A 19,066-nucleotide genomic window follows, 5' to 3' on the forward strand; every position below is an offset into this window, starting at 1 on the left:
AAACACAGGTGGAAGCTGTGGAAGAAGCTGTGTGATAAGCTAGGAAAAAACTGAGGTGAAACGTTATTTTAAGGATCGGATGTGCCTAAATAAATCCACGTGTTGTCCTCTTCAAGTTTACAATGGAGTAGCTTAATAGAGGTAATTAAAGAAGTCAGTAATGAAGGAATATGATTCTATAAATCCACCTCAGTAAAAGCCAATTTACCAATTAAACTGAGGGGATGGGTGAAGAGATCCTCGCCTGAAGCTTCACCTTCCTCCCTGTTCATCCCAGAGCCAGCCCTGTGCATGTACCTCTCCTCCTCCTCTTCTGGGCTGCTCCACACCTTGTCTGACAATTCCTTGTGCTTGGAAAATAACACTGAAATGGGCATTTCAGACACTAAGAATAAAGGCCAGGTTCAGTTTTGATGGCAAGAACTTCATTGAACAAAGTAACAAGCTGAACCAATTTTGCCTCTTTTTCAGTTAGATCCCCTGATAGGATGTCAACCTAAGATAGTGTTTTTTGCCTCTTCCATGAGGACAGTGCAGTCTAAAGGCCAGAAAAATCTTGTTTTCAGAATGACTTCCATTTGCCTCCTGGTGTCTGTTGGTTTTACTCCGGTCTGTGCCAAGTGCTGGTGTAGATCATTGAACTGTCATCCTTCCTTGACACAAATCATTCCACTTTTCCTGCTAAAATACCTGATAACAGCATCTCTTCTTCTGTAACAGCTGGAGGCTTCCCAGCTACCCTGAAAATAATTCCATGTCTTTCTGCTCTCTTACCCTTTCCTGACTAACCTTGGATTTCTCCTGCCTAAACAACCTTTTCATCCTTGTGGGCTTCTTCTCTAGTTTCAAACTCCACCTGATGAAGAAAAATGGTGTCTTTTGAACCATACAGAGTGAGAAATTTGTGACTCGGGCATTTCTTTCACACTTCAACAGCTCTGTGCGTATTCTCTCTTCTTGGGTCATAGTTTATAAGGGATTGTTTTTGGTTGATCTCAGAGGCTGTGCAGGATTATGTCAGGACTTGTGATAAAAAGGAGTGCTGGGGGGTTGTGGATTGCAGTGGCTGACTCAGGATAAAAAATCATAGGGACTGGTTGAAGTTGGAAGGGATCTCTGGAGGTTGTCTGGTCCAGAGCTTGTTGTTCAGGACTGGTTGTATCCAGGTGTCTTTTGGATATCTTCGAAGATGGGACCTATCCCAAATGATTCTGTGACTCTGTTACAAAAGGAAATGATAGAAAGATTGGGAATGATTTCAGTAATTCCATGCTGGGAAATGTGTCTGTTCTGTTCAGCCTGTAGACAGCAGAGAACTATTTCATCTTGCTTTAGTTGGAACTTCTTGAGGGGGAGAAGTTTACTTTTTGTCATTGACATGACAAAAGCAGGAATAAGATGGAACAATATCAAAAATGTGATTGGAAATTTCAGCCTCTGTTTTGCAGACACAAACATTTTTGGACAGAAATTCCCATGCTATACTAAAATATTTTATGGCTTTGTGTTTGATCACAAATTACAAAGAATGGTCACACTAAACCTTTCATCTTTAGGAAGGAATTGTTCGCTGGGAGGGTGGGGAGGCCCTGGCACAGGGTGCCCAGAGAAGCTGTGGCTGCCCCTGGATCCCTGGCACTGTCCAGGGCTGGGCTGGACGGGGCCTGGAGCAGCCTGGGATAGTAGAAGGTGTCCATGGCAGGGGGTGGGACTGGATGGGCTTTTAAAGTCCCTCGCATCCCAAACCATTCCATGATTCCATGATCTTTGCTTCCTATAATGCCTGTTTACTTTGGGAATTGAATTCTTGTGATCTTCTGGCTTCTGGAGTTGTCTTCCCACAACCCGGTCCCAAAGCTGAGAAGGAAGTTCTTGTCCTGTCTTCCTTGTTTCCTAAGAAACAAGATCCCAGGCTGATAAATGTAATACAGAATCACCCTGTAGGTAAACACAGAGGTAACCCAGGGTCTGGGCCACGACTCATTCCTTGTTCCCTGTTCCAGAGCCGACAGCTGGAGTCGGAGACGGGAACGACTGAGGAGCACAGCCTCAACAAGGAGGCGCGGAAATGGGCGACCCGGGTGGCCCGCGAGCACAAGAACATCGTCCACAGCCAGCGGGTAGGTCTGGGAAAAGCACATTTCTTGGAAGAGGAGCTGCTGCAAGCACCAGGGAATTGTCTGGGGCCTGTGTTCACGTGGGTGTCAAAAGTCTGCTCAGCACTAGGAAAATCCATGAGGAATTTGCTATTAAGTCTAACATCAAGATATAAAATTAGATGTGAATTGGTAATTTTATGTCTGCGCCTCAGCTCAGAAGAGCCAAGGGCTGTGTTTGGGCATCAGGCAGCTGGATTTTGGAATGTGTCTATTAGGAGTGAGAATAAAACCAGAAGTTCCTTGCTCTTCCCAAAGAAGCCAGCCATGGAGGAGTCTGCTGTGCTTTCACCACATCCTGCCCAGTTTCCCTGTCATCCCTACTATTCCAACCCTCAAGCACAGCATCAGCTGGGGAAAAGTGACATCCAGAACGCTCTGTTGTCTCTGGGAGAGCTCCAGGGAGACCTGAGAGCCTGTTCCAGTGCCTAAAGGGGCTCCAAGACAGCTGCAGAGGGATTTTGGACAAGAGATGGAGGGACAGGACGCAGGGAATGGCTTCCCACTGCCAGAGGGCAGGGATAGAGTCATCACCATTTTTTTCCTGGGGTGGACCTTTGTTGGTCATCCCCAGGACCCAGTCAAACAGTAACTTCCCTGATTGTCACAAATACTTGTCTTTGGCATTTAGTTCATCTGTGCTGTGTTTCCTTGTTCCTGGCAGACCCTGGAAGAGCTGGAATGCCACGGGCCCGTGATGTCCGAGCAAACCCGAGCGGAACTGGAGCAGAAAATAGATGAAGCCAGAGAGAGCATTCGCAAGGCTGAGGTAAGGAGGAAATTCTTTTGGCATTTTCAGTTCCTTACCACAGGGACATCTTTGTTACAGCTGTTGCATTTGGTTGATGGAAATGCCTATTTTCAGCATCAAAAGCCAGGGCATTTTAAGATGTTATTTTTTCCCCCTTCATTTGGTATTTGTCAAATCACTGAATCAACTTCATGAAAGTCCAGATCAGAAGAGTGATATTAAAGACACCTCCTGATGAAGAGTGAGAATCTCTCTACTTGGGCTTTATCTGAAACAGATTGAAAAAGAATCTCAGGTGTACTAATTGCCTTCTGCTTGAAGGAATTAATACCAGAAAATGGCGATTTTATCTCTGTCTTCATATTTTTAGGTTCTAGAAGAGACTGCCATGTGCTGTTGTAGTGGGTTTTGATACACAAACTGATTCTGGCTGTTGATGGGAAAACATTGGAAATAATCCTTGTATCTCTGATTTTACTGTGAGCTGCTTTCAAAGGGTTACAGAGGTTTATGAGACCTGTTGTGGATTAAGACTCGTGAAAAAATTAACCTCTTATTTGGCTGCCAGTGTTGGGTTGGTAAAAGTGAACTGTTTTCATGGCCACTGACTGAAAAACCCCACTGCAGGCAGCAGGAACAGATGAGTGGGTTGCTTAATTAAAACTGTAGAACAAACTTAATTGTTGCAGTGAAGTGCTTCTCATACCTCAGAGTACCTGATGTAATTAGGAATGTGATTTACAGGTAAAGGGGTTAGAAAATACAGAGCAAAATTATTCCTCCTCCTGGTGGGAGAACTGTCAGGCTCCCTTTTTAAAGCAAATGCAGGATATGGTTTTTTAAAACCTAATTCTTACAGAAAGAGGTTTGAAAACCTGTTTTGAGTAAATTATTTCCCACAGACCATACTCCAAAATACTTGTGTATATGCATGTGTAGTTAATGATTAAATCTGCAAGGACAGAGAGCATAAGAATAAAAGATAAAGGCAGCAGCAGCAAGAAATAAAATCAGGATAAGAAGCTGCCAAAAAGAAAGATCTCACAACAAAATATTATAAAATTAGAATCAATTACAAATTAAATCAGTCTGGAACTTAAGTGACTGAGGATAGAGGGAAAGTTCCAAAAAGTGGAAGTTTTATAGATAAACATGAATTATTTTCTTCAAGATGTGTTTTAGCTAATACAAATAGTTTCAGCTAATACAATATTTTCCTGGTTTTCCAGTGTGTTGGAGTTAAACCATCCCTTATCTTTCCAATATCTAACACGTGCCCTGTTTTACAAGGGAATGTGGTGCCAATGCCAAGTACTGGAGGATAAAACTCAGTGACTGAGGGATTTTTGCCAACTTGCTTCTCTTCTGCTGCATATTTTAAAGGCATGAAGTTATCCCTGAGTTTTTGGAATGGTGTGGAAACCACTTTGTGGGACTTGTCTGTACTGCCACCAAAGCTGTTTATAGCATAGCATTGTTTATTTGTTTATGATAAGCCAGTAAGTGAATTCAGGGAGCTTTTATTTCCACCTAGGAATGGCTTTTTCTTTTAGCCCTGTTAGTCCCCACTCCTCTAAGACGGAGCTCAAGCCCACTAATTAGACAAGAGGTTTTTGCACACATAAAATCCTGGAGAAGAACAACCTAAGCTTTGAGCTAAAACCTTTTCTTTGGGAATGCAATTATAATTCCTTCCAGTGTGTGAAAACCAAACATTCCTGCATATTTAGGTGCAACTGATTGAGTTGGAATTACTGAGGGTTGGGTTGGGGTGTGGTATTTGTGCAAGAAGTTATTTAGGTTGTAGGGAGGCTGTGGAGTTTGTTTTGGTATCACATCTGGAGGTGTGTGAGGATGACACAGAGGTTTGATTTTTATTTTATTTTTCTCTTGAAATGCTTGTTATTTTTATGGAAATTTTTATACTTGTTCTGTGCCATTTTGGTTTCTTGAATCATTCCTTTTCCTTTGCAAATCCACTTCCTTCCTTCTTTTCTGTCCTCACCATTCCTGAAGGGGAAGACAACTTCACAGACAGATTGGGATTAATTTTTTCTGGTTTGGTGATCTTCCAGTTGCCTGTTTCTCCTCAGGGAATTTTATATCCCTGACAGATTGCTCCAGTGCCAGTCTCAGTGTGCCTTACAAAGCAGGAGGGGCTGAGTCAGGGCCTTTTAGAGAGGATTCTTTTGGGTAAAGGTTTTTTTTTCCAGGGCATATTGGGCATAGATGTGCTCATCTCACTGCCCTCTTCCTTGGAGACCCTGAATCCAGGGAAATCTAAGCCCCAGGAGGAACTGAGGAGCTGTTCCATATGGATAACTGGATTTAACAAGCACAGGGATGTGGAAACAGGTGTAAATTGAAAGTACAGCAAAGGAATTGAGTAAAAATGTGGTCAGGATCAGGAAATACTGGAGAATCCCAAGGTTTTTGACTTCCACAAGATGACTGTAAACCCTCAGATTGGCACATCCACAGCTCAGTGGGTTATTTCTCATCTTTTTCTCCCTGGGATAACAGCTATTTTTCCTTGTGATGTTTTCAGGGAGCAAACGCCTTGATTAGAATTGGGAGGAAATTAGGAATTCCAGCAGAGTGCTGCCATGCAGGTGATACATGGCAGATGTGACTGTAACTGATAACCAGAACACACATTTTTGTGTTGAAATTGGAAAATTGGGGTTTGTTGAAGCATTTTTTTGTTTGTTTGATTGCTTGTTTTAAAAGGAAATGTTAAAATAATGTTACATTTTGAGTGATAATACCTCTGGCACTGGCAAAGAAGTAAAATTGACTGTAGTGAATGACACACTGTGGAGTTCAGATCCAGAGGGATTCCATCCTTGTCCCAGCAGCATTGAACCACTTTGGTAAAGACAAGCTCTTAGAGCACAAGGTGCTCCTTCAAATTGAAAGTGGCACAGATCAGGCATCAGCTGCAAAGGAGATCAATGAAAAAATTGGGAATTGATACTGAAAACTGATAATTTGTGAAAATAAACCCTTCTTGGAGCTCCTCTCTACTGACTCAGCCAATTCAGGTAATTGAAGTAGAACTTCTGTGTTTTAAGCTTTGATTTCTGTAACAGCAGGAAGGAAGGAAGGAAGGAATTGAGCTTTCCATTTTCCCAGTGCTGGAATCCCTTTATCTTTCAATGACTGGAGACAGAAATTTACTGGGAGCAGAGCCCAATCCCCCCCCGGCTGCCCCCTCCTGTCAGGGAGTTGTGCAGAGCCACAGGGTCCCCCCTGAGCCTCCTTTGCTCCAGGCTGAGCCCCTTTCCCAGCTCCCTCAGCCGCTCCTGGGGCTCCGGCCCCTTCCCAGCTTCGTTCTCTTCCCTGGACACGCTCCAGCCCCTCCAGGTCCTTCTTGTCATGAGGATCCCGAAACTGCCCCCAGGACTGGAGGTGCCTCAGCAGTGCCAGCAGGGGAGATTTCTTCTCATCTTACTTTTCCTCTCTCAGACCAAAGACCCCATTGTGGGTCTCCCCGAGCAGTTGAGTTGTCCCAGGGCTGACGTGATTTTTCGCCGGGATGGTGGGAGGTTTCCCCTTTGCTCTCAGGTCTTTGGGCCTCCACAGCAATTAATCCTGTTCCCACTTAATTATAAGGGGATGCATTTTATCTCCTCATCAGGATATGTACAGCTCTCCAGAGAGTGTTTGTACCAGATTAGATCTGGTTAAGGCTCATTGCGGTGCTGTTGGCTTGGTTTGATCAGCTCGGAGATGTGGGGCCATTTTTAATTGTACGTGGAGGGCTGATTTACCCCTCTCCTTGTATTTGGCTGTGGATATTTATTGCTGTGTTGTGTCACAGTGGGAACAAAGCAAATTCCATATGCTTCAGGAAAATAAATGAAATGGAGTCGCAGAATCAGAGGATGGTTTGGGTTGGAAGGGACCTTCAGGATCATTTAGTTCCACCCCCTGCCGTGGGCAGAGACACCTTCCACAAGAGCAGCTTGCTCCAAGCTCTGTGCAACCTGGCCTGGAGCACTTCCAGGGAATAAGGCTCCTAATCCAAAGAAAAGGGGAATTTGTAAAATGCCATTTGCTTCCAGCTCTGGTTGAGCTCAGGAAGCAAAGGCTGGGAGAGCTGTGCAGGGAGCCAGGTGCCATCCCTGCAGGACATGTGTAGGAGCTGTTGCTCTTTCCAGGTCAGCAGATTGAGGACTGGCCTGGGAAAATGCCAGGGACATCCACAGAGCAGGAATTTCAAACTCCCTTGGTGAAAAGCAGTTTAGTGAGGGGGAGAGTGACTTTTTTCGTGGTGGGTAGTGCCAGGACAAGGGGAATGGCTTCCCACTGCCAGAGGGCAGGGTTAGGTGGGATATTGGGAAGGAATTGCTCCCTGTGAGGGTGGGGAGGCCCTGGCACAGGGTGCCCAGAGCAGCTGTGGCTGCCCCTGCATCCCTGGCAGTGTCCAAGGCCAGGCTGGATGGAGCTTGGAGCAGCCTGGGACAGTGGAAGGGGATGAGCTTTGAGATGTTTCTAGTCCAGCCTCTGCCTAAACCTCACTGAATTTTTTGGTTATGAAGTGTCCATAACATTTTTCACCATATGAAGAACCAATGTTCACCCCAGGACCACAGAGAAATGTGTTAATAGATGTTTGCATTCATTTATTTTATATCCATTTAATTATCTCCTTACAGAATTTGAGTGATTTCCATTCAGCCCTGTTCCCAGCAGCCTGGGAGCCCCTTTTTAAACTCTACAAATTCAGTCTGTAGGGATCTTTAATGTTTCATGTGCCTAAGCTTGGGAAGAATCCATCTGCCAGTTGGGCTGGAGCTGTGGATTCTTCTCCATGAGTAGCTTCCCCTCTGTTTCCTTCACCTTGGAATTCCCTTGGGAGAGGTGTTCTCTGTGCCAGTCCCTCATTTCCTGTTTGCTTCACCCCAGCAGCCTCGTTGGATTTCAGTCCATGCAGATTATTTAGCCTGTAAATGAACTCCTGGAAATAGCTGTACAAACCTCCTGCCCAGCCTCCCACTTAGAAAAGAAACCCACTCCATGTTGTGGTGGGAAATGTCATTTATGAGCTAATTCCCCACCTAGTGCAGAAAAAGGATCCAGATTTTGGGTGAGTTGTGTTGGACAGGATTTATCTTTTTGGTTGGGGTGGTTTTGCCACAGTCGTGGGTTTTCCACTCCAAACCCCAGCAAGGCAGTGAAAGTTGAATTTTTTGGTTTATTTCCTCATACACCCCTACTTTAAGACAGTGGGCTGTGATTTAAAACTGAACTGCATGGAATAAGACTCACTTTGGGTTTTGAGAAGTTTAGGTCATTCCAAGACTTAATTATAAATCAAATTGATTTATAGTCATGTCTGCCTATCACTGTATCATGATTCCAGTGGCCCAAAATGTAACTTTTCCTGAAGAGAATTATTTCATTTTAATAACTTTTCCAATTAAAAAGCCTGGAATTTCAACAGTAAGTGTTTCTTAATGGGGACAGAAATAAAGATAATGGCTTTCCAGAATGTTTTGCCAGAATCTTTCCACATTGATTTCTTCCTGGCTAAAAGAATTTGCCAAATGAGAGTGTTCAACCACTTGGGCACATGGTCAGTGGTGGCCTTGGTAGTGCTGGGGGAATGGTCTTAGAGGGATTTTCCACCCTAAATGATTGCAGGATTCTGTGATTCTATGATTCTATGATTTTGTTCCTGCCGCTAAAAAAATATTGCACTGGAATAAAACATTTCTCACAAAAGGTGGTTTGGGTATCCTCATAATCCTATTTTAATCTGATTTTAGTATCTGACCAAGCTCCTAAGTACAACTCTTGTGTAGAATAAATAATTCTGAATTCTTCAGGAGAAAAAAATCTGGACACGGCCCAGGGTTTCTTCTGCACCTTAAAAAGCCATGGCAGGTAAAGCAGCTCTGTTTTCAGGAAAATCCATTTAAAACTGGTTTTAACAATCCTAAACCAGAATATTGAAGGGGCCGCATTTGCTGCATTTCTGTGCGGTTTTTAGCCCAGCACCTTTATAAATGGCTTTGAAGGACTTGGATCCGAGATGTTTGTGGGATGTGAAGGAACTCTGGGTTTCTTTCCAGCCCCAGCCCTTTTCCTCCTGGGAACAGGGAGCAGCTCTGTAATGTTCCTGCTGGGTTTCATTTCCATGCCTTGCAGAGCAGTTGTGCATCTTCATCTTGAGTAAACTGTGGGTCTAAAACCACTGCTTAATTAAGAGTGGAACAGTAAATAAACAAAACTATTCCATCTCCCACGTGGAGCAATGTCAGGTATGTGAGGAATAGATAACAGTGTTTATATTTTCTAAAACTTGGGTGGTTTTTCCTTTCATCTTCCTAGAACCTCCCAGCAGGAAGAACAGCTCAGAGAAGCAGGAACCCCCCAGAAGAGTTTGTATATGTGGTGGGTGGCTGATGGTTTTTTAATCGGTGTAAAAATACCCCAGTCCTGAGCTATTAACCAGTAATTGGTGACTGTAAACAGCAATTTCACTGTTACACAGGAAAATGTTTGTCCTGCAATGAGACTTCCTAACAATGAAATTTGGGCAGCACCCAGATTTCAGAGCCAGTGCTGGATTCCAGCATTCCTGGGCTTTGGAAGCTCAGCTGCCTTCCTGGAGATGCTCAGTGTTGCTGGGAATGCCAGGGGTCACTTGATTTAAGATATTTTCAGGTCTGTCAGTGGAGGTCACTTAGCTGGGGCACAGCACGAGTGTCCCTGGGGAGCATCCGTTGGGAGAGAGGGAAAACCAGTGGTTAAAGCCTTGTTTAGTTTTAAATGGGATGATCTTTGCAAGGGAACAAGGCTTTCAGAAAAGCTTGTGACGCAACATGGTGCTGGTGAAATCAACAGTATTGCCCTCTTTCCTTCTTACTTAACGTTTTATTTTGGGATAATGAAAGCATCAAACCCCAGCTAATTTAGGTGTAGTGGTATTTGAATGAAGTGTTTGTATCTTCATAGAATCACAGAGTCATTGAGGTTGGAAAAGCACTCTGAGATCATCGAGTCCACCCCAGCACTGCCAAGGCCACCACTAAACCATGTTTAAATGTGTAGCTGTTCCTGTGTGAGAAGCAGAATAAAGTTACATTCCTGAGTGGTATTTTATTTGTATTTTTCCTATAGGTGGGAAGCTGTTAACTCTGGTCTACCAGCATAATTATTTAGGTAAAAATATATTCTCAGCTTGTAAATGACTTTCAAGTGCAGGCCTGACCTAGTGCTCTTGGTGCTTTTATGGCTTGTCTGCAATGGAGTGAAACTCAAACCATTTGTGGTTTGGAACAAACATTTGTTGACTGTTAAGGCTCCTGGGTGTAAATAGGGAGGGGGAACTCCATGGGATTTGCTGGGTACGTTGAATTAAAACCTCTTGTCAAGTACACTCAAGAATTCTGGAGCAGCTTGTTTATTTTAGCTCACAATTTGTACAAACAAACTATGGCAGAGTGAGGACTAAAAGCAACTGCAGATGTTTGTAGCAGCCTGGACCAATGTTTATTGCTGTAGCATAACTCAGCCTAATTGGAAATTGCATAACGAGGTAAACAGCAAAACAACGGGGCTGGGCAATTCCGTGGTGGAGGCACAGGGAAAGTCCTTGTAAATCGGTGTCAGGATGTAAAGACAAATAAGGGGAAAGCTGCTTCACTCCACAAGTAAATACATACATTAATATGTATATATTTATGTATTCAAGGCCAGGTTGGACGGGGCTTGGAGCGACCTGGGATAGTGGGAGGTGTCCCTGCCCCTGGCAGGGGTTGGGACTGGATGATTTTAATGTCCTTCCAACCCAAACCATTCTGGGATTCTGTGACTGAGTTGCCTTTGACAAGGTTGTTCTCCCTGCCCTGCATGTTCCTGTGCAGCTCTGTGGCTGAAGTGGCTTTGTTCAAAATCTTGAATGCTTAGGAGCAGGAGAGAGGGGATGCACATGAACGTATTTAATGTTTCCTCCTTTTCTCAGCTCTCTGAACACTATTTACAGTACCTGTTAATCATTCACTTGGAGACCCCTTGCGTGAAGAAGTGGAAACTTCCCTTTGCTCAGTGGCTTTGGCTTTTCCCATGGGAAATACCTCTGAAAGCTGTCCCATCCTCCTTTCTCCATCCCTGATGAAGGAGGAGACCATGTGCGTGCAGCTGTAGCCACACGAAGATACATCTGACATCATAAATTTTCCTTTTACAACTTACCTACTCTTTAAAGTCACATTTCTTCTATGCAGAATTTAAAATAATGCCTCTCAAAAGTGGTTTGATTTAGACAGGTTTAAAGTCACCTTCACAAATAAAGTGAAAATGGAGACGTGTTTGGGGGTTCAGCTTCATAAAGTTAACAGTCATTTCTTTTCTGGTTTATTTTCTTAGTAGAAAGAGATGATTCTCTGATTCTGTAAGTGCAGCAGCCTGTCAGAAATGAGCAAAATACCTGTATCACTTCAGCTCAACACGAAGTTTTCTGTAGAGTAAGGATGTGTGTAAAAGAGAAAAACCTACATGGCATTGTAATTCACTGTACACGTATTCTCCATAGCCTACTGTGCTTCAGCCATTACTGGAAAGGGAAGTTCCCTCTAATTTATGCCTGAACCCATCTGTTTTTGCTCGTTTTGCTTGGATTCCCAGTGCTGCTGGGAGCTTGGTGTGTCAGGGATGCTGCAGTGAGGTGCTTCTGATCCCTGTGGGAAGGGCTGGAGGGGAGAGAAAGGAGATGAAGCTTTGCTACTTGCTAAAAATGACGAATGCTACGAAAGGGAATGCAGGAGAAATTCCAGGCTGGTTCAGTGGGTTTCTGTTGTTGCCTCCATCAGTGACTCACTGAAGGATTTTTGGGAAATCACTTGATTTTTGTTTCTCTGATGAGCAAGGGCAGCAGGAGGGTGTTGACAGGGCTGGACTGGACAAAAATATCCTCAGTTTTATCCCTGGGTTTGCCCTGCGCTTCTTGATGCAAATCTGCTTTTTTTGAAGTCCTGAGTTTCTTCACGCTTCTCTTCCCATCCCTCCTGTTTAGACTGTGAGCTAATTTGGATCAGGGTGGTGCTTTGCCATGAATTTGTTAAATCTTTGGCTCCATTGCCCAGCGAGTGTGCCAGGATGCTGAAGTGAACCCAGCTGTCAGAAAACCTCCATTTTCATGCTGTTCTGAAGACAAAAACCCTGAAACTGTTTGTTGGAGTGCGATACGTATTTAATTTTGAGATGATTAACATACTCTGCTTCCATAACAAATGAGTTTCCTGTGATCTCTGGCACGTGCTGGTGGAAAAGAGCCTCGTGTGGGAGTTGGTGGGTTGGTGTGTGTGTGTGTATCCTACGAGATTTATTTGTGTTTCAAATCCAGTTCAGTCACCACCTGGAAGGGTCTGCTCTGTGGATGTTCCTAATTTTTAAAATCCTGGGAAGCGCTGGGTTGTTGGACTTTAAAGCTACACTGAACTGCTTAAGGGTATGAATTGGGAGCGAGCATAAACTCAGAGGTGTTATTTTAAAAACACCAACTGGTGAGATTGGCTGGGCCTCCAGAAAACCATTCCCTGTGTCTTGGCTCACACCACGCTCCTGCAGGCAAGGAAATGAGGAATGGCAGCCACCTGGGTCATTCCTGGATGGGAAGATCCCGCAGGGCGAGGTGGAATCCTGAGGAATTCTGAGCCGTGTGTGTTTGTGTCCCCAGATCATCAAGCTGAAGGCAGAAGCGCGGCTGGAGCTGCTGAAGCAGATCGGGGTGTCCGTGGACACGTGGCTGAAGAGCGCCATGAACCAGGTGATGGAGGAGCTGGAGAACGAGCGCTGGGCCAACCTGCCCTCGGTCACCAACAACGGCTCCGCGCACCTGGTACGGATCCGGGGGGAAACCTCCCCCAGGGCCTGGGGGCCTCTCCAGGGGCTGCTCCTGGAATACAGCCCTTCCAGAGGAGGCCCCGCAGCTGCTCCAGGGCTGGAGCCCCTCTGCTCTGGAGCCAGCCTGGGAGAGCTGGGAGTGCTCACCTGGAGAGGAGAAGGCTCCAGGGAGAGCTCAGAGCCCCTTGCAGGGCCTAGAGGGGCTCCAGGAGAGCTGGAGAGGGACTGGGGACAAGGCATGGAGGGACAGGACACAAGGAATGGCTTCCCGCTGCCAGAGGGCAGGGTTGGATGGGATATTGGGAAGGAATTGTTCCCTGGGAGGGTGGTGAGGCCCTGGCACAGGGTGCCCAGAGCAGCTGTGGCTGCCCCTGGATCCCTGGCAGTGTCCAAGGCCAGGCTGGACATTGGGGCTTGGAGCAGCCTGGGATAGTGGAAGGTGTCCCTGCCCATGGCAGGGGGTTGGAATGGGATGATTTTGAAGTTCCCTCCCAACCCAAAGCATTCCATAAAAAAAAAAAAAACCTGAAAATGGTTGGTTGGTTGTTAACCAACAGGGAAAATCTTGTGGTTTTACATGGCTGAATTTAACAGGAACTAAAAAAATAAAAAAGCTCAAAAAAAAGGATTTTTGGGTTTCTTTGCTGGGTTTACTTTAAATTGATTTTTCTGACCTTGGGTAAGTGCCATAATATTTATTTGCCATTTCCTGAGAAGAAAAATGTCTGTGTGTTTGTCTAAAGCTTCATTAATAGTTGAGGTTGTTATCTTGAGATCCCTGAATTAGAGACTTTCTTCTTCCAGATAAGGTCTTTATTCTTCCTTAGAAAACAAAGTTCTACATCATTCCTTAAAGAATCATTTATGTGGAGATTGTGGGGAAAGTCATCAGGAGACCAAAGCCTGTTTTCCAAATTGATTCTGATATTTTGAGGTAAAAAACCTTAATTCATTAAAACAGTCAGTGCGTGGCTTGGAAAACAGACTTTCCTTTCCTGTGACCAGGGTTAGATGTTTTCCCTCAAAGATTTTTCATGGATTATTTGAGGTACAGTAGACAGGGCTGGGGAATGGTTGGACTCGGTGATCTTGGAGGCCTTTTCCAGCCAAAGTGATGCTGTGATTCCAAGCTAACTCTTTGGAAAATTTCATCCAATATCATCAAAACTGATCTAAAAAGCAGCTTTGATCAGTGGAAGGTTGGTTATGATGTTTTTAATTGAGTTGTACATAAGACTAATTGCTTTTGTAGTGTCTGTACACTTGTTTAGCTTGGAAGAAAGCATATTTTTAGGTAATTCAAGGACGAATAAAAAGCAAACTCTCATTTTCCTCCCCTTTTCCCCAGGAAGGATGAAATATTTCAGAATCAGTAGTGATGGCTGAATCAAAGAAACGCTGTTCAGAAAAGAGGAACTGCTAAAAGATCTTTTAGGGTTTTTTGCTCATTCCCATATTTCTTTGTGCTCTTCATATGTTTTTTCCTTCTTTTTTTTTAATAGGTTTTCTTGGTAGTGGTAGCAAACCCTTAGAGGGAGAGGGTTTTTTTGGAGGCACAGATGTTTCCCTCTGTGGTAACTTCAGTTTGGAGAAGAGAGCACTGACTGGAATCTCAGCAGATGCTTCCCCAATTCCCTCTTTGCTTCCTTCAGGCTGTTGGGAAGTTTCTCCTCGGATGTCACACCCAGCTCGTGGTGGTGATTTGCACTGAAGGTTGTTGCAGGCTTTATTGTCATCATTAATATAATTAGGAATTAGAGTTGGAGTGTGCAGATCTGAGTGTCAGCCCTCCCGAATCCCAAAGGAAATCCTGTTCTGGTTTCACTTCAGATGCTCTCTGGTCACAGTAGGTGAGGATTTGTTGCGTAGCTGTGGTAAACAGTGATTTTATTCCATTTCTTCTTGTACTCCACCTCCTTTAACTCCCCTGTGTGCCTGTTGGGCTGCTCCCAAGCCCTCATTCCCAGTCTCCCCAGACAAGGCACAGTTTGCCCTGGAGCTGAGCCCCCCGTGCTGGTCCCAGGCGATGCCACAGCCTGGGAGGTTCAGCTCTGAGTCTCATTTTCCCCTTTTACACTTACGTAGGCTCCTGTATTTAAAAAAGGCTCTGTTGACCTTGGCAGGCCAGACAGGGACAGCCCAGAGATGGAATTCTTAGAGCTGGGACCAAAATTACACCAGAATTCAGAGGAATTACTGCAGTTTGTAACAAGCAGCGCTTTCAGCCTGGAGGAGTGGGCAGTGTTTAACAGAGCTGGGAAGGGGCTGGAGCCCCAGGAGCGGCTGAGGGAGCTGGGAAAGGGGCTCAGGCTGGAGCAAAGGAGGCTCGGGGGGGACCTTGTGGCTCTGCACAACTCCCTGACAGGAGGGGGCAGCCGGGGGGGTCGGGCTCTGCTCCCAGGGAACAGGGACAGGACCCTTCTGTGTATATGTGCAACAACCCAAGACAGATTTTTATACAGAAATACATTTCTGTCGTTTTTTTCATGTGTGTAATCCACTTTCTCATCACCAGCCCTGCATTTCTTCCTGTGTTTGCTGCCTGTCCCACCCCTTTAAGTGTCATTCTGTCCCGTGCATTTATTCCTTGCTGCTGCCATCTTCCATCCCAGGCTCTGCAGAAGGATGAGCTTTCTCAAGCCAACCTCTCAGTTTCCTGTTTTCCCTCTTGGTGCCTGCTTCCCAGATGATTCCAGCCAAGGAGTTAGAGCAGCCCACGTGCTGAAAATGAAGGCGTGTTTTTCCTGCTCGTGGTAGAAAGCCAGGAGCAGATGCTGCCCAGACTTTCTAGACATGATTTGCTGATTTCCATGATGTCCCAGCTGGATGTCAGCACTGGCTGCTGGGACCATGCACAGCAAAAGGCAGACACAGGAGGGGAAACCTCCAATTTGCCACAATTTGCAGTTGGTTGCTGATGTCCCAAAGCATTACCCAGCTGTAGGACAGTTTTTGGTTATCCCAACATCCAGGAATACACCAAAGGAGAGATGGAGGCAGACTGCTCTGGAATGAGAGTTAGTGAGGAAGAAAAAATCACCAGGATTGCAAGGATTTGGTTTGGAAATAGTAACATAGAAACTAATTAAGTCACAAAATGATGAAGCTTTGTACTCTTGTAGTCCAGGCCTAGAAGAGCAAAGCTGTCAGAGACCTACTTTAGGGAAATTTCACAGGAAATTTGTAGGCTCAGCTTAACTTTTTTTATTTATCAGCCTCTCACTTTTCACGGGGAGCACCAAATTCATTCCCAAATTAACAGGAATAAGCACAGGGAAGATGGAACTACATAGCAGTGTTGCCTTTGATTCAAAGGACTGTTTTCTCAGAGTAATTCATCATTTTCATGTGAGATAACATATTTATTCAAAACATAACCCAGGCACGAGGCCAAAGCACAGCTCATGGTAGTCTTACCCAAACTTGTATTTTTCCAGTATATTGACTTCAGGTTTTATTTAAACTTTTATAGCAAGTTTTTACAAATCTTCCTTTCTCTAAGAATTTTTGTAATAAACTGCAGCAAATATGTTGCGGAGAATACACCAGCTAGAAGGTTGATATGGGGGTTTATTTTTTTTAAACTTTAAATATTTCCACTGCAGATTTATTTTATAACTCGTGGTCACTGGTACATTAATCTTTTAGTAGCATAAATTCTCTTTTTACCATTAAACTGTTTTCTGTGCCTCTGCAATGGCATCTCCAAAGTACTTTAGTCACAGCTTATATGGAAAACAGATTTTATAACTGTCCAGCAGTTGCGTTGGAGCTTCCAAGATCTTCAGCAGTTCTTTTTAAAGTCCACATGCTTGTGCTTGAACAAAGAAATCCAGCTGAGTTACTTTCAATAACAATAAGTCATAAAAAACACAGACTGAAAAATATTAACCAGCTCATTTTTACTGTTACTTCTTCACCGATTTTTAGCAGCTTCTGTAATGCCAATTGCAATTTGTTTTACCAGGTCAATGCTGATGCAGAAAAGGAAGAGGGTGAAGAGTTTGAAGACAGCCTGGATGTTTTTGATGACAGCAGTTCTAGTCCTTCTGGTACTCTGAGAAATTACCCTCTCACCTGCAAAGTTGTTTATTCCTATAAGGTTAGTGATTTTTTTTTTTTTTAATTAGAAAAATGAGTTCTATTAAAAATAATAAATGTGCCTGTGGGAGCTTGAGGTTTGCTTTGCTGGTAGGGTGGGATTCAGGGAGCTTCCATCTGCCCTTTGGAGGGAGAGTGGCTCTTGTGAATGGCAGAACCTTTATTGGGATGTTGTAGTTTATTAAAGCTTTCAGGTTTTTAAAGAACATCCGTTTTAATAAAAGTCTAGATGGGAATGTTCTTCCCACTGCCCATGCCTTGCCCTTAAAGCCACTTCCCTTTTCCATCCTTCCTGTCCCACACTCCAGGCTTCTCAGCCAGATGAACTGACCATAGAGGAACACGAGGTGTTGGAGGTCATTGAAGATGGAGATATGGAAGACTGGGTAAAGGTAGGATTTTCTGAGCTTGTTTGCCTCAATGCTTTCAGGATAGAAGCTGGGATGGGAGGAAATCGTGGGGTTCTTTGCAGAGCAGAGTTCACAAGCAGGGAATGGCTCCTGTTGTTCGTTCACAGGCACGGAACAAGGCGGGACAGGTGGGATATGTGCCGGAGAAGTACCTGCAGTTCCCAACCTCCAGCAGCCTCCTGAGCATGCTGCAGTCCCTGGCTGCGCTGGACGCCCGATCCCACACCTCCAACAACTCCACGGAGGCTGACCTGGTCCCGGGCAGCCTCAATGGAGACTCCAGTGGTAAATTCCAGTTAGAAATGCTTAAGTATTGAGCTGGCTCTTGAAAACAGTCTGGACATCAAGGCTGGGAGACTATCCCAGATTTCATGGAATCACAGAATCATTAAGGTTGAAGAAGACCTCCAAGGTCATGAAATCCAGCCTTTGACCAAATCCCGCCATATTGCAAAGTCTGCTCATTTTTTAACACTTCCACCATGGTGGAACTCCACCATTTCCCAGCCTGTTCCAGTGTTTACCTACTATTCCAGGGAAGACATATTCTCTAACATCCAACCTTAACCCCCCCCGGTGCAATTTGAGGCCATTTCCTCTTGTCTTATCTTTGGATTCCTGGGAGAAAAGGCCCCACCTGGCCCCAACCTCCTTTCAGGGAGTTGCAGAGAGAGACTGACCTGTATCTGAGCACAACCATTCTCAGTAATTAGCTCAGTAATTACCTCTCTCATGTCAAATCTGCATAATTCACCTCCTTAGCTCTTACAGCTGAGATTAAAATTAAGGCAAACCAAAATAATCTGGCTCAGCAATAACAGAATCTTGACACGAACTTCAAAATCACCAGCTCCAGCTATAAAACTTTGTGTATCCTTGACATTTTTGTCTTGGCTCATTGGGTTTTTCCTTTTCCATTTTGCAGTCTGTTTTGTGAAAGCACTTTATGATTATGAGGGGCAGACGGATGACGAGCTGTCCTTCCCTGAGGGAGCCATCATCCGCATCCTGAACAAGGAAAACCAGGATGACGATGGCTTTTGGGAAGGAGAGTTCAACGGCCGCGTCGGGGTCTTCCCCTCGGTGTTGGTCGAAGAGCTCACGGCCTCGGAGAATGGAGAGACTCAGAAGATTGGGGATACCCAGGTATGGAAAGAGGTGTTGGCTTGGTTTATTATTTGGGCAGTTTGCAAAGATCTGTCACTTCTTCAGGGGAAAAAAATCAGAACCAGTTTAAGGAAAAAAAACCCAGCCAAGTCCTCAGTGCTTGCATTTGAGTTTCTTACCCAGCCTAGTAATTATCAACGGATGTATTTTTGCAGATAGAACAGATTTGTGAATGAAGGCAGGTATTTGGGTAGAAATGAATCAAAGGAGAAGACTCACAGTTTACTTCCTGTCATTAATTTATGAGAGACTGAGATGTCAGACACAACCTGGCAAAAAGAGAATTACAGGCTCTTTCAGCCCTAATTTAATGTTTTCATACTTAAATCTCTTCTGGATCCTCTCATTTTTGAGGGGCAGGATACTGCCAAGTTTTGGATTACAGAAACTTTTGCATAAATGTCCTAATGTCTACAGCGTAGTTCTATAATACTTCTATCGTATTAGAAAATCAGACACATTCCCATGTGGAGATTGGGGCTAGAAACTGCACTTCCATGTTTTCTACAAAGGAATTTTTCAGTATTTTTATTCCTTGATTTAAGAAGACCGTGAAAATGAACATTTAAGTGCATTTGGGTAGGGATAAAGCTCCTGGTCCCAACACTTTTGTGTGAACCCAGCTC

General features: G+C 44.5%; 1 protein-coding gene across 4 annotated transcripts in view; it reads left to right on the forward strand.

Annotated features, from left to right (window-relative positions):
• Window positions 1-19,066, forward strand: part of FCHSD2 (FCH and double SH3 domains 2) — a 123,233-nt gene that overhangs the window by 100,222 nt on the left and 3,945 nt on the right. For 2 of the 4 annotated variants that reach the window (XM_039556431.1, XM_039556440.1), the window contains 7 exons: window positions 2,004-2,120; window positions 2,821-2,925; window positions 12,596-12,757; window positions 16,730-16,864; window positions 17,172-17,255; window positions 17,381-17,558; window positions 18,199-18,431. In XM_039556431.1, the coding sequence (XP_039412365.1) occupies window positions 2,004-2,120; window positions 2,821-2,925; window positions 12,596-12,757; window positions 16,730-16,864; window positions 17,172-17,255; window positions 17,381-17,558; window positions 18,199-18,431 (1,014 nt within the window). The remainder of the gene's footprint in view (window positions 1-2,003; window positions 2,121-2,820; window positions 2,926-12,595; window positions 12,758-16,729; window positions 16,865-17,171; window positions 17,256-17,380; window positions 17,559-18,198; window positions 18,432-19,066) is intronic. The other 2 variants (XM_039556435.1, XM_039556447.1) reach the window with 1 other exon arrangement.

The sequence above is a fragment of the Corvus cornix genome, chromosome 1, assembly GCF_000738735.6.
Source record: "Corvus cornix cornix isolate S_Up_H32 chromosome 1, ASM73873v5, whole genome shotgun sequence".
Taxonomy (NCBI): Eukaryota; Metazoa; Chordata; class Aves; order Passeriformes; family Corvidae; genus Corvus; species Corvus cornix.